Here is a 16513-nt window from a genome sequence, read left to right on the forward strand (position 1 = left end):
GTAGCTTTTTATGGCACTTGGCAGAAGCGCAGCTACGGTTCTACGAATTCTGTTGCTTACGATGACCACTGTGGATACTGGAAAGGTAATAGATTTCCAGATTTTAACCAAACATTGTTATAAGTGTAAATCAGGGAATACAGAAGGGCATATCTGTGACAGACATTATGAAGCACAAGTGGTGGTATGGAGGGCTCTACAGCTATTGAAATTTTTAGTTGATCTGTGAATGAAAGGGGATTGTGTTACACTAAGTTCTTAGGTGATGGAGACTCAAAAGCATATAACAGTGTAGTAGCCGCTCAGCCTTATGGTGAAAAGATTATCACAAAACTGAAATGTGTTGGTCATGTCCAGAAGAGAATGGGCACCAGGTTGAGGAAGTTGAAGCAAAGTTTGACAGACAAGAAACTTTCTGATGGTGAAACCATAAGACACAGGCTGACAGACCAAATGACTGATGAACTACAGCAGTATTATGGGATGCCCATTACAAATAATACTGAGGATTTGTTGAAAATGAAGTAGGCAGTATGGGCTACCTTCTTCCACAGACTGTCAACTGATGAAAAACCAGTACACCACCTTTGCCCTCTTGGATCTGATTCATGCTGCAATTACTACAATGCCCAATACTCAAACAGTTCATACAGCCACAAGCATTCCATCCCAGCGGCAGTCATGGATATCATAAGACCTATTTACAGACACCTGGCAAATCCTGACTAACTGAAGAAGTGTCTGGATGGTCAGATTCAAAATCCCAATGAGTCGTTCAATAATCTTATGTGGACTTGCTTACCAAAAAATGTTTTTCTTGGAATGAAGACACTAAAGTGGGGGGGGGGGGGGGTCAGTGATGCTGTTATTGCTTTTAACGATGGCAACATTGGTAGGGTGAAAGTGCTACAGCATATGAGAATTAATCCTGGAGCAAACTGCGTGAGAGAACTTGAACGAATGGACAAGATTCACATTGATAAAGCAGAATATGCAAGCACAGCTGGCCACTAAGGACTCCAGAAAGAGGAAAAGAAGAAGAAAACTTGGAATAAGATCAAGATGATGATATACAGTGTGGTGCATGGTGTTTCTGAGTGACTAAAAATAAAAAAAAATTAAGCATATATTAAATGAGTTACAGTCTTTTGAAACTTCAGAAGCCATTCCTGAAAATTTACATTTTCTGTTGCATTTTCCCCTAAATCTCAGAAACCACTACGAGTAGAGTATTCAAATTTTCAGGGAGTAATAACATACATATGCTAAGTCTACCAAACTAAAAGAAGAACATAATGTTATGTATAAATAAAATTATTTAGGATAACGTAAAAAAACACACACAAAATTTTAACCGTATAATTAAAAAATTGTGTTTCCGAAAGCAGTGGCTGAATTGCAATTATTGTAGTTCAGTAGAATATACAGTTTAATGTCCTGTAAGAGTTTCATGTCAATGGTTACAGTGGTTCCTGAAATACAGGGAAGCCAAGTCACTAAATTTAACATTGTCAGGATAGGGTGTTCCAACTCCCTTTAAATACCTCCACCCTCAGCCCCTAAGCCTTCTTACACCCCCAGAACGCAATTTATCTCTTAATATGGTTCTAATGCACTTAGAAATGGTTCACATTTTAACATTTGTTCTTAATCCATTTCGTTTAACAGTAAACAGTATTTTTTTTTATATAACATTAATACACTATTTTTAGTAATCTGCAGTTTTTCCATCCCAGCCAATGTAGTAACCATTAGCCCTAGAGACACAACTGTATAGGATCTTTTTTTTAATTTTGAACTGGAACACGTTTTCACTAGAAGCACCAGTTCTCAAGAAAAACGAAAACAAGTAACCTTTATTCCCCCCCCCCCCACCCACCCGCCCAATCATACTCAACCAGTGAAGATTTTCAGTGCGCCCAATCATACTCCACCAGTGAAGATTTTCAGTGTGTGTTCATGACACTCCCTCCAATCACTGTAAAAATATTTGCAACTATATCATTTTTGCCACTATTTGGTCTTCATTACTTGGGCTATAGTATAGGGAAGTGGGAAAGGAAACTGGCTGTATCTCTTTCAAACAGACCGCAATCCATAATTGATTTATGGAAACTATGGAAAATATGCACCTGTGATGCAAATTCCATGCCATAACCATTGTGCTCCAAATATTGACAGTTAATTTGTATGTCTTTTCCTTACTAGATTACACATACTCCATAAAAAGTAAATGAAACCTGTTACTGCAAAACCTGTTCAGATCACGGGGGAAAGATTCTAGTAACCATGTATGAATAGAAAGAGTAGATGATGATTATGATGATGATGTAAGGCATTCAGGGTCTGCCTTTTTGTACCACTGTTTACTTTTTGGCCTTTATTTTCATGATCTGAGACCAAATACCACTAATTCAGCTGAACTACAAAGAAACTCTTTATAATGTTCACCATTGTTTCTTGTAAGAAGGTAGTCAATAATGTATGTTACACCTAATAAAAATAAATACATCTTCCCGAAACACATTTATTTTTCTCTTTGAAATGTTGGGGAAAAAAGAAAGAAGAGGAAGAAGAAGAATGAGGAGGAAAGGGGGGGGAGAGACCATACTCCATCCTTTCATTTTATAATTTTGTTTCATAACAATTCCATATTATGCCAGTCTCAGACCTATGTATCATGTGGAAACAGGAACACTGCTGAACGTTTTAATGTATTCAATACATTCCTTATTTTGGGGAGCTGTTGACTAAAAGACAAACAGATGCATGTCCTATTTTAGTCTAAGCTTTGGCTTTATTTCCTGATGACTGATTCGCCTGTTGACTTCAGATGGTTTCAAAGGCATTAAAATGAATGAATATAGTTCCATTTTTACTTTGTAATATGCCTCCCCCATCAAGAGTGGGAGAATTGTTAACACAACACAGGTGAAATATTTTCAAATATGAAAAGCACAATAGCTTTTAATTGCTTTTTATGTGTCCAAGTCCTCAATAATCTTAATTTGTGGTACTTGACAACACTGATCAATTAATTTAAAAATAATGTTGCAGCTCATTAGCTATGTGTTTTCCAAAGTTAGTGTCTGGGCTCTTTGAGTACACAATTGTTGATCTGGCATGACTGGTATTATAGTAATGGGCATACGGCAATGCATCGGAGAACCTTTTGGAACACAGCATATAAAATGCATTAATGAAAAATTTTTAACACTGCTGTACAATTGGTATATGAGGCACAAATGAAAGTTTTACTATGAGAAGAATAGTCTGACATCTAACCTCTGACTGAGAAGTACTAAATGATATTTACCAGTGACTGAACATAATGCATGAACACTGCTCCTACATCACGGAGTTGTAGAAAGCAAAATGCTCTCCTTCCTGGTAAGTCTAACCAACCAATATCACAATAAAATTACCCCAGAGTATGTGTATCTATAATTAAATACAGTATTCACAATACTATAGAAATCCTAAATAGTTTTCCTTTGTAATATATTGTTTCTAATCCCAAATGGAAAAGGTTTCTATGGTTTTATTTAGCACATATTGTTATTGTTATCATCATCATCATCATCATCATCATAACAACAATATATTAACATTGTGACAATATCTTTGTGAGTAGGCTCCACCCGAAGGTCAGAAAGGGGAACTACAGAGTAATTATAATTAAAGTTAAACTTTCAAATGGCTGTAGAAATAACACCACTGGTCAGAATGATGTCAAATTGCAAACAGAATGTTATCAGAGTAGGGGGGAAACGTATGGCCGAAGAAAAATAAATAGTTACAAAATTTAGCAATAGATGGTGCTGTAAGTATCATAATTTAATAATGATCGACTAAAAACGACAAATGAATCATACAACAACGCCTAAGGCGTACGTTTGACATTGAACAAAGTGAACTGTTCAATGTGCACGGGTGCACAGGTGTGATACTGTTAGTTATGTAAGCCCATCCAACACAGCAAGGTCATATCACATTGGATGAGAAAAATCAGTTTTTAATTGTCCTGAGGCCAAAAACCACATAAAGCATTAATCAAAATCAAATTCGATTATTAATTTCCATGTGACTGGTGAAAAACATGTTCAGTATGTCCACTATTTTCTGCAACAAGTTGAAATTGAGAAACAGCATGTTCCACAACTGATCGAAGTGTTTCCGGGGTCACGTTCAGAATGTGTTGCGCAATGTGTGACTTCAATGCAGCTAAGACTTCAATGCAGCAATCAGAACACTAAACACAACATGTTTCAGATAGCCTCACAGCCAGGAGTCACATGGATTAAGATCAGGTGATCAGGACGACCGGGCTGTAGGGAAATGGTAGCTCATAATTCTAGCATTTCTGAAATGGTGCTTCAGCAACTGCTTAACTGGATTTGCAATGTGTGGAGGTGCGCCATCTTGCATAAAAATGATCCCATCCACACATCCACGCTGTTGGAGAGCTGGAATTATGTAGTTGCACAAAAGACACTCATAGAACTTACCAGTGATGGTACAGGTAACAGGACCGGAAGCACCTGTCTCTTCGAAAAAATATGGCCCTATGATAAATGATGCCGTAAACCTGCACCACACAGTGACCTTTCAGGATGAAGTGGTACTGGTTGATTTGCGTGTGTCTTTTCCGTTGCCCATATTCGACAGTTCTGTGTATTGACATGTCCTGTCAGATGGAAGTGGGCTTCGTCTGTCCACAAAATCTTCCACGACCAATCATTGTCCACTTCAATGCGAGCAAGAAATTCTAAAGCAAAGGTGTGCATGGGTGATTTTGAAAGGATAGCAAAGAAGGATTTTACACACAGTCCTCACAGGTATTTCCAATGTACGGGCAGTTCTCCGTGCATTACACGTTTGCACACCACCACTCGTCTCCTCCTGCATTGCTGTGGCCACTGCTTTCACTCATGTTGAACCAATTCGTTTCCTCCCTCTACCAGGGTGCACACCAAAAGAACCCAAATTTTGAATTCATTTTCTCCAGACCCACGGCAGTCATCGGACCAACGACTTTTTTCAAACCCTTCTGTGTCATTAACTTCTGCAGAGCAACGTGTGCACAGTCATCATTCTTGTAATACAGCTTTACAAGCAGAGCGTGATCCTGCATTGAGACAGTCATGGCGCATGTCGCAGATGCGCAAGGAGGAAAAGCCGTGTACCCTGCGTGTTTAGACCAACTTTAATGGGTCATGTGCATGACAGGTGTTTTCATTTATGTATTATGACACATACAGTGCCATCTATTGATCAATTTTCACACTCTTTTTTTTTTTTTTCCTTCTTCTGCCATTCGTTTTCCTCCTCCTCCGATAACATTCCGTTGCAATTTGATATGATTCTGACCAGAGGGTGTTATTTCTACAGTGTTTGGAAGTTTAATTTTAATTATAATTACCCTGTATTTTCCCTACAAGGATGTCATTTTCATTACACCAAACAGCGGAGCTGCATGCCCACAGGAAAAAGAGTTGCTGTAGTTTCCCCCTGCTTCCAGGCATTCACAGATCAACAGGAAAACTTCTGTGAAGTTTGGAAGGTAGGAGACACGAGATACTGGCTGAAGTATAGCTGTAAGGATGGGTTGTGAGTTGTGCTTGGATAGCTCAGTTAGAAGAGCACTTGCCCACAAAAGGCATAGGTCCCAAATTCGAGTCTTGGTCCAGCACACAGTTTTAATCCGCCAGAAAGTTTCGTATCAGTGCACACTTCTGCCAATATTTATGTCCCAACTATTCTTGTGGTTAGATCAGAACCTCTGTCTACTTTAAATGCAGCAATTAACACCTGTACTTCATCACATTTTCCAAACTAGCAAGCTGCCGTCTCCCCCCCCCCCCCCCCCTCCACCCCCATCCCAAATTATGCATGCAGTTCTTGTCCGATATGGTGATTCTTGTCCAATATGGCGAAAGCCTTCCCAAATGTTACACTCGTAAAATGGATTTGCCCTATCTGCTATACAAACAATTCTCCTGTACCATGAACTGCCATTTCCCAGCTGTTTTCTACATCACTGTCAACAACCAAGAAAGATTTCTCCTCATTCTGTGCCATCTCATTGACTTTAATAGCTCAATCAATACTCCACTGGGATTTAGACTAATTCTTTGTCCTCTAAAGGGATCGGTATTCTGATACAAATCTTTCCTACAGGTTACAAAGTGTTATTCAGTCATCTACCCAATCTCAAATATTCATTCATCCTAAACTATACCTGATATGAGTATCATGCTCCATAAGTCATACCTCTCTGCCAATAAAACATGCAACCAATGCATACTTCTGTATCCATCTTGTGAATGTCAAGTATTACCTCACGATTAGTACAGGAACTTGCAAAACAGTCACCTGTCTGCACTGTGGTGAATACCCAGTTGCAAAGCACAGTGGTGTTGACGTAACAGTTGTTTGCAGTAACTACTATATAACTCACACCATACAGTTGTAACAGCCCCATTGCTAAGCTGTCATGCATTTTTTTTTGTCATTTTATATATGCAGTAATGTAAATGCAGTTCTGGAACACTGAGCACTACCCATCACTCAATTACCAACACGGCCAAAGACTTTTAGTTCTTCAAGTTTAACCTGGGAGATTTTCTGTACCATTTTGTATTGAACTTAAGGTAAATTGCATCAATCGTTATCCAAAACTGCAAGAGATGTTCTTGTTCTGCTATTATTTTGTGAACTTATGAACAATTAACTCTGTCACCTATGGTGTCAACTGCACAGTAAATACACCTGCTGCATGATTTTGCAAACTGTTTTCTGGCCCAGTGGCAGTATATAAAGCAGACAACAATCACTAGAGCTTTATACAAGATCACAGTTGACAGCTGTTGTCTCACTACTTCTAAAAGCCACCTGTGTACTACCTAAATATCAGGGCAAGTGAAATTTGGCAGCTCGACATGAGACAACATGTAGCTGAATCGGCCACAAATGGCAGCTCACTGCAGCTGTTGCCAAATAAAAAGGGAAACAGAGAGGGGGGGGGGGGGTGAAGATGGAGTACAAAGTAAGAATTTTCAGACAACTATTTATAACTACTAACATCCGCGTCATGCTAAGTATAGTCATGGTACCACCATACTACTGAAAGTCATAACTGCTCAAACTTTAATCAAAAGAACAACAACTACCTCATGGGAACTAGTTTTTAGGGAAAGAAGTAAACTTAATAGTACATTTTTGTGTTCAAGCTCCCTCCCCCCGCGAGTTTCTTATTTATATTGCAAATTTCCCAAAGATGTCCTCTACAGATTCCATGGGGAAAATTATAATTTCAGGGGAGACAAGGAGATTTGAGAAATCAAAGATAACCTAAATCTGGATATACACACAGGTATTTGGAACACTTTGCCGTGGAGAAGGAAATCAATAATAGAACTGTCTACACCAACCATTTCCTAAATACAAATACGTGGCTTGTGAAAGTAGACAAAGCCCAGAACAAGTCAGACAGTTAATAAACAGCAGCTTTGCTATTAAGATTGATTTTCTTCAGTATTTAGGAACTGCAGTATGTGACATATCAAAAATATTCATACTTTATCAAGTGCAATGCCTTATTCAGTACACGAGATTACTTAATTTCTGAAAACAAGTGATTCCATTTCAATGAGACAACTGTTATGCTGTATCAACATAGACAGCATGTGTAACTCTCAAGAGTTTCACCTTCTTCCAGAATATCAAGAGATGTTAACACACAGATGTAGGGACTCATTGTTTAAGACAAATTTATTTTCTGGTTTCATTCAGACAACTAAAATTGAGAATTAACACGAAATGTTTATAAATAATGGACATGTTAGTATGCAACAGGTATAAATCAGTGTGGCTTGTTCTCAGATGCTGGGAAATCTATGATAGTCACTGATGGAATAATGTAAGATGAACGGAATGTGCCTTCAACTGAGGGATGTTCTTAATTCTGATTGCACACACAAACCTCTCATTAATTGCAGACGCTTGTCTGATACTGTACACCATATTTACTCAATTATGAGGGTTTCTTCCCCCCCCCCCCCCCCCCCCCCCCCCCACACACACACACACACCAAATTGTCAATTGAAAAATATGTGGCTGTCTTATATTCGCTGATTAAAGATTAAAATATTGCTGCAGTGTTCAATGTTTTTACATTGTTTAACAGATTAATATAGGGGCTGTCTTACATTTACAGATGAAGCTTTGGCTATTAATGTTTTGTACAAATTTATTTTGAAGAATTCCAACGGATGGGGCTTAGCACACAATGATTTCACTTGAATAGTCTCAAGATTTCCCAATACACCGAAACACTCCCCACACAGTATCGACATTGCTCGAACAATCACGTGACATTTGACGCGTGGCACTAGTGCAAGGGATATGAAAGAAACTATGAACTAGCCACTCCAACAATCTAATGTTCTGCTTAGAAAGTGACAATTTTGTGACACACAGGAGGAAATATCATTAAATTCTGTCAACTTGGAAACTTTTGGGATATCTGAACAGATCTGCAATAAAAGTTCTTGTACATATAGGGATACCGTACACAAACATTTATGGTGCTTTTTAAGTAAAGGTTACATTCAAAGGCAAAAAGCTTGTCCTTCAAAACCCATTACTTGATTCTGAACCCAAATATAAATTCTGTTTGGTTATGGGAAACTGTTATGATTCACCAAGTGGGTTACAAATGAGAAATTTAGTTGCTGTTCACTTATTACAAAACTAGGTGAAAAATATCACCAATTTTTAATCAGCTTCAGAACACGATTGTGACATTAATATCAAAAGAGAATGAAAATTAAATGAGAATTAAAGGTCTAACAAATAAAATATATCACATTAAACTGACTGCAACTGTTATCATAAGAATAAATTACAGGGAAAAATAATCATTGTGGAGATGGCACCAACAGATGTCACTAGATAGCGGGAAGAGTAGAAGATCGAGAACTGGACTGAACCATGACTGCAATCTTTTATTCATATATATTAGTTGCTGTTGTTACATATGACCTGCACCCTGGAAGATATTGCTGTCCGTGTTTCACTTCTGCTCAAGTACAGCATTACAGAATGGTTGGAGGGGGAACAGTGACATCAGCTTGGCTGAGAACTACACTGAGTGCAAGGAGGAGTGGTGAGTGGGCAGCAAATTTTGTTCTGCTGCTAATCATGGTTATATGTTTCTGCAGAAGATCACAAAAGTCTAAATTGGGGCCAGTTGCACAGTAATGTATGCTCAACAGCAATGCTGTCAATGCCTACCGTGAGGTATGACGCGAACAACGGGGTGTGTCAGCTGCCAGTTCTACATAGCCAATGAGAGAGCAGTGGGCAGATGATATATTTGGAAGCAAGAGACATTGTAACATTCTCATATCAGTATAGAAGAGAAATCCGCTGTGTGTTCAGAGAAAAATAACTGTTTTCTCAAGTTCCGCCATAACGATGACCTCAGAAATTGCAACATATTCTTGGAGATATACCCAAATATTTGGGCCAACAAATATATAAGTTTCACAGATGTCTTGTTATGATTATAATGATGATGATTAAATATACAGATACCACACAACTGTCTTAAGTATTGTAAAAAAGGTAGTGAAAATATAAATTAATGTAAACAATTTCTTTTTGTTTATTTTATTTCTCCCTGTGTTATCAAAATGTTGACAATGAATAAATGGCACAAGTGTAGAACAGATGAAATGTTACCTTTTTAGGTAGATACCTTATATCAATGAAAGTTTGGAATTTTGACCAACAGAATATGTTAAGAAATAAATTTTTCCTCAAAGAGCCACATAAAACAAAAAAAGTGGGAGGAAACTGGAGGGGGGGGGGGGTGTCATGTTCAGGTAAATACAGTACTGTATGTTCTAAACACCGTTTTGAAGACGACATGTTACTTCCATACATTAAGTAGTGCACAAGCTGGACGCAATGGACCAAAGTGTTGTATCTGTAGCCTATGTAATACGTATATATCCAGAACATACAACATGTAAAATGCCTCCATTACATACAAAAAAAATTTCTATTTTTAGTTAAGTTTAGTGAAACTGAATTATGTTTCACATAATGACCATAATTCCACTTACCTACGGGAACACTGCCGAGCTTCACTGTCTGCATCATACATTCCTTTCCTCAGAGCTTGTTGCAGGTTTGCAACCTGTTTTTCAAGTTTATGAGCAGGCCAAAGACGAAGAATTAATTCAAGAAACTCACAACATGCTCGTCGGATTTCCCTAGATTTTGATTGCATAATTGATATTATCACTGGTATCAGTCTGTGCGAGTGAGTGTACCTTATGAGAAAGCGTACTGTTACTAGGCCAGCAGTTGCTATTACCTGTGAATGAATAAATGAAATATAATTGTTAGGTGCTCGGAAAATAATAAAATGGATGCTTAGGAACACTCTAGTGAGAAGAAGACTTCTTTGTAAGTTCTACTGATGAGTACATGCTGTCTCCCCTTGCAATTTCATACTATCAGCACAGATTTAATTTTTAATACAGTATCCAGTCCCGCCCTATTAATGTTATCCAACAGTATAGGCTGTTAATATCTTCTATCAAAATCTCAACCCTTACTAATGTGTACTTTTAATGCTATGATTTGTAGTAACTGTGCTAAAAAGATGAGTTACAAATGTCTTTTTTGGAAATAGCTCTTCCATAGTTACATTGTTTATTTTGACAGCAATAGTTTCAAGCCCACTAGCCATTATTTAGCACTCACACACATTGCCGCCAGACTAGCAGCCATCGTACTGTTCAGCGCATGCCCACGCGCCCGTGCATCCCCGCCCCACACACACACACACACACACACACACACACACACACACACACACACAGCGAGAGAGAGAGAGAGAGGGGGGGGGGGGGAGGAGGACTGATGAGTCTCCTAAGTAATATGATTAAAGCTTGTCTGGCTTCAATGAGCACGAACAATTAACAACAGGGTTGCAGCCTTCAAACTAGTAGTTACGAAATAACATCAATTCCAATAAGGCAGTAGCTTTGATAAACATTAAGATGAGTTTGGGAAAGATAGGTAACAAGGATGGGTCACAAAGAATCCAGTTTAAGAGAGACTATAAGGACTGTGCACTAACCAACTGCATCATTGGGACATGGACTGGCCAGTTTTTATCACCCCCCCCCCCCCCCTACCACATTTCTGTAAATCATTTGACTATTACTTCAACTCTCATCCTAAAAGAATGCTAAAACATAGTCTTTCCACAAAAGTATTGTGTGTATTTCTATTAATACGACTAGGTGCAGCATCTCTTGAAAATTACAACTGGTCGTAATTATTTCTGTAATTTATTTTTTAATATACTGGATTAAAAACGAAGCAACTTCTCTAAACCGCATATTCCAAAAACACACAACTGGAAACAACAACAACATCCATAATGTTATAAATTCTTACACAACACTACATTACTGCTACAAATATAAATGATACACACTAAACAAAGTTTCATTTACCGTCATTTAACATTGCCTCCAAATAAAAAAGGTGACAATACAACAAATATATTATGAAATCATAGTGATGTGACTGACAGCCTTCTCTTACTGATTTCTCCATTCGTAGTGAGAAATCTACTACTATATGGACAGAAGGCAAGCATGGTAAATCATTCTCCTTATGTGAATCACATGGAATGATTCATGTGATATCACATACTGATACCACCCAAGGGTGTCGCGAAGTTGGCAACACAATTGCAAATTTCCGTTAGACGCCGACAGTGGTCACGCAAAATCTGGTGGACCCAATGGTGTGCACCCACTGAGATCATGCCGCCAGCAACTCTGCACCACTTGTGACCTCTGTTGCCAGAAAATATGACAGGTGGCAGCAGCCACTGAACCCACTTGCTGTTGGAGCCTCATTGTTATGACACCATCAATCATTTTGAGTACAGTGAGCCTCATCCTAGTTGTTATTGTATGAGATGGACCTCTTAATTCTTGCTGCCTTATTTGTAATGAGTCTATGTACACTTGGAGAAATACAAGTTAAGTAAATCTTCTGATTACTGTGTTAACTTGTTTGCTAATCATTTATGTGTCTGTCCAGCTTTCCTATGATGACAGTTGCCGTAACGCACTGTAGTCCACATCTCCTTACTATTATGTATGAACTCGTGCACAACAATACAAAATCAGAAAAGGTATGGGGCATGGGTACTAATTGTCATCACTGATATTTAATTTGTAAACTGAAGCTGCTAGTAAGGAAACAAAGGATCATCTCAGCATACAAGTTGTTTGTCGTGGGGGAAAAATCAGCTCCTTTGGGTTTTCGGGACAGCTATAATATCCCCACAAACAAAATCAAAACTACTTGGACATACTAGGTAGCTAAATGTTAAACACAGGAAATTCCAAAGAAGAAGTTGGTTTATGAAATTTCTACTTATTGTACATCCTTTTCTTGTTATACTTGTCAAGAATCTTAATATTTAAATAGTTATCCACATGAGGTCAACATACCTTGGCTGAATTTGGAATCAGATTAATTAGATTGCCAAGAATAATTTCTGCAAAGTGGTCAAATTTTGAGCCTAGCTGTTGAGACATAAAAGCTATTGTGCAGCACGCTTCTCTCACAACCTGTGACCTGTAACATTCAGAATGATGTTATAGTAAGATATCATTTCTAACACATAATTAAAGCATTTGCAGGATCTCAAACCTGTAGTAGGAATGTTTAAATATTGAAATGTGTGATATATTTCTACCGACATGTAATAACAGACTGTGTATTGTACCAAAAACATATTGGTACAACAAACTAGGACTGCAGAGTCTGTGACATAATTCCTAAATACATGTGAAGGATTAAGTTCCTCTTGACACAAATGGCAACTTGTACACCAAAAAAATTTCTGAATCTATGCTGAACACAGACTGTACAGATACTTAACAGTTCTTATCTTGTTAATAAAAATTCATAAAATTTAGAAAACTGTAACTGCCTTTTTTTACTATGACATCTTTCTCTGACATTCCCTGAAGCAGGCCAAATACAATGTACAGGTTTCAAACAATACCAGTCCATATTATCATGCCAGTAATGCTACTGCACATTCGCACAAGTAGGGAAGCCATGTAATTAACACATTTACCTTAGCACTTATGTTTTAAAATATTGAAGGAAGAGAATACTTAAATAAATCAATTATGTGCAATTTTTAATAATAATAATAATAATAATAATAACTGTCTTCATGTAACTCATTGAAGTCATTTCTATTTAAAATTAAATTACTAGAAAGAATGTGCTGAACACATGTTGATTAACTATAAACCAGTCATTTCTCACCCATCAGCACCTGGATATAATCATGACATACAGGATATACAATTTGTCAATTTTACCGGGTATGCTATTTGTTAATTTTACCGGATCTACTATTTGTCAATTTTGCATGCATAATACATCTACAATCCATTTCAGTGCATAAGGAACTATACATCTTAGATCCATTCTTCTAATTTCTAATAGTGTTCTTATTTCATCTCACTTGGTTTTCATGCAGTGCATAAACCGAGAGAGTGCACTCTAATGTGTCAACTTCCAAGGCCTAGCTCTAATTTCTTCATTTTCTTGAAACAAATAGATGCTGATGTCCTTCAGAAATTTTAGTATGCTTTAACCAAAACACTTCCCTAGTACTTATTAGGAACATTGTCTCCAAAATGCCATTTTTTTCAACATTATTATTATTATTATTATCATTATTTTTTTTTTCCATTCAGGCCCACACAGAGACATGTTGGATGGCACCTAAGAGCCAGCACTCAGCAGATGCTACCAAGTGGCAGCTGCACCAGATACAAAAATCGTCAACGTACAATGCCAAGCAGAGGCCCAACAGAGATTACAAGTGCATTGATGGCTATGAGGAAGAGTGTGACACTTAGCACAGAACCCTGTGGAATACCATTCTCCAGACTGTGAGGGGCACTGTGTAAAGTGCCAACTCGAACTCTGAAGAGCTGGTGCGAGAAAAATTCACGGATAAAAATCAGAAGGGGCCCACGGAAGCCACAGTCATGGAGGGTAACTAAAATGTGATGGCACCAAGCCATGCAGTATGCCTTATATAGGTCAAAGTAACTGCGACAAGGTGCTGGTGGTTAGTAAAAGCCTGTCAGATGGTTGTTTCCAATCTGAGTAAATGGTCAGTTGGAGATCGTCCTGCACGAAAGCCACACTGATATGGGAACAAAAGGCCCTGAGATTCGAGTACCCAATATAATCTGAAGCTAACTATCCTCTCAAGCCATTTACATTTGTCAGACGTTGGCTTCTTCCTGGGCTTAAGGACAGGGATAACAGTACAGTCTCGTCATTGTGACAGAAAAACACCCGTGAGCCAAATGCGGTTGAAGATCTTCAGGAGATGTTGCCTCTGGGGAGTGTCCAAGTGTTGGATCATCTGGTTGTGGATGTAATCCGGCCCTGGGGCCATGTCTTGTGAAGAGGTAAGAGCCTGCAAGAATACCCATTCAGTGAAGGGTTCATTATAGGGCTCAACATAGTGCGGGATGGAACATAGGCGGGTCTGTTAAAACTCTAAATTTCTGAAGGAGAGAGGTAGCAGGATAGGAAGAGGACACCGGTGCCATCGAAAAGGGTGTCGCGAGCTGTTCTGCAAGGCACAATGGATCAGTGCACAGAACACCTTGGAGGTTAAGACCCTGGACAGCTGACTGTCACTAGCCGCCCTGAAGGCTACGGAGCTTTGACCAAACCTGTGATGAAGAGGCATACATCCCCAAGGAGGAAACACAGCGCTCCTAGCATTCCTTTTCACTCTGCTTAATAAGGTAACGAGCCTTAGCATGGAGACACTTAAAAGTGTCTCCATGAAGAAGGTTGGTCTGTGAAAGGTGTCATTTTAATTGCTGCAGCGCCCGTCGGTGGTCCTGGAGAGCGACTGCGACATTCTTAGTCCACCACGGTACCGGTCGACAACAAGGGGGACCTGTGGATAGGGTGACAGCAGTGCCAGTAGCACAAAGATAATGGCAGAGATGCCTTGCACGACTGCACCAATGGAATTCAAGAGGGAGGTGTCGAAGTGCACAGCAGACATATATAAAAGCCAATTGGCCCTGTAGAATGCCCAACGTGGGGGCCTGTCTGCCTGACGGCAGCAGGGGAACAATAGAATCACCAGAAAAAGTGGTCACTGTCACAAAGGTCACCATGGGATGACCAATGTAGGGAAGCCACGAGAGCATAGGAGGAGATGACAAGATTGATAGCAATAAAGGTGCCATGAGCTGCACTGAAGGGGAACTGTCATTGAGGGGACACAAATAGAGGTCCATAATAAGCTGGTCAATTAAGAGACCCTACCCATTGAAGTGCCCCCCCCCCCCCCCCCCCCCACAGTGGATTGAAGTCAAAGAGGAGAAACATAGGCAGTTGCTGGAGTAAGGTAGACAGTTCAATGTAAGGAAATGATCTACCTGGAGGGGGGTCCGGTCTGGCACACAGTTTTAACCTGCCAGGAAGTTTCATATCAGTGCACACTCCGCTGCAGAGTGAAAATCTCATTCTGGAAACATCACCCAGGCTGTGGCTAAGCCATGTTTCCACAATATTTTTTCTTCCAGGAGCGCTAGTTCTGCAAGGTTTGCAGGAGAGCTTCTGTGAAGTTTGGAAAGTAGGAGACGAGGTACTGGCAGAAGTAAAGCTGTGAGGATGGGGCGTGAGTTGTGCTTGGGTAACTCAGTTGGCAGAGCACTTGCCAGCGAAAGGCAAAGGTCCCAAGTTCGAGTCTCGGTCCGGCACACAGTTTTAACCTGCCAGGAAGTTTCATATCAGCGCACACTCTGCTGTAGAGTGAAAATCTCATTCTGGCATTCTTTATAGTCATTTTTTTTTCTTTCTCACTGGACCACACAACATCCATGAAGACTCTTTTAGTGTCAAAGGCACACTTTATTTTTCTGCTTTCTTAACTGTTAATATTGAATGTACGTCTAGTTACTGCAATATTTACACTAGCAGTATTATCACTGTTACTGCATATCATCACAAGCTTTTCTACGTTTTTATTTCATCATATACACTTTGTCTACTTTGTTTCCCAAAGAAGATTAGGGTTCAACATCCCATCAGTGGCAAGGTTACTAAAAATGGTGCACAACTTTGGATAGGGTTTAGACAGCAAAAGAAATCAGAAGTGTCCATTTCAAAATACCCAGTTCAGCATGTGCCTCCATAAATTAGTAGTGCCCATATCAAAAGACCCATTCTGGCATTTGCATTAAGTGATTTTGGGAAATTTGCCATGGCTGTTTCAATAAAATTCAATGTTTGTGCTTTACATTCCCCTATCTACTCTTCCTATTCAATAAACTCCAACATTTCATTAACAATCCAATACCTCTCAATAATTCATTCACATGTTCAGTAATATGGCCGAAAGGC

General features: G+C 39.1%; 1 protein-coding gene across 1 annotated transcript in view; it reads right to left on the bottom strand.

Moving 5' to 3' along the window:
- LOC126184408 (CLIP-associating protein 1-like) overlaps nucleotides 1–16513 on the bottom strand; it is a 244920-nt gene that overhangs the window by 151995 nt on the left and 76412 nt on the right. Inside the window, 2 exon segments of the mRNA XM_049926792.1 lie at nucleotides 10135–10388; nucleotides 12556–12682. Of these exon segments, the coding sequence (XP_049782749.1) occupies nucleotides 10135–10388; nucleotides 12556–12682 (381 nt within the window).

This window comes from Schistocerca cancellata, chromosome 4 (genome assembly GCF_023864275.1).
Source record: "Schistocerca cancellata isolate TAMUIC-IGC-003103 chromosome 4, iqSchCanc2.1, whole genome shotgun sequence".
Lineage (NCBI taxonomy): Eukaryota > Metazoa > Arthropoda > Insecta > Orthoptera > Acrididae > Schistocerca > Schistocerca cancellata.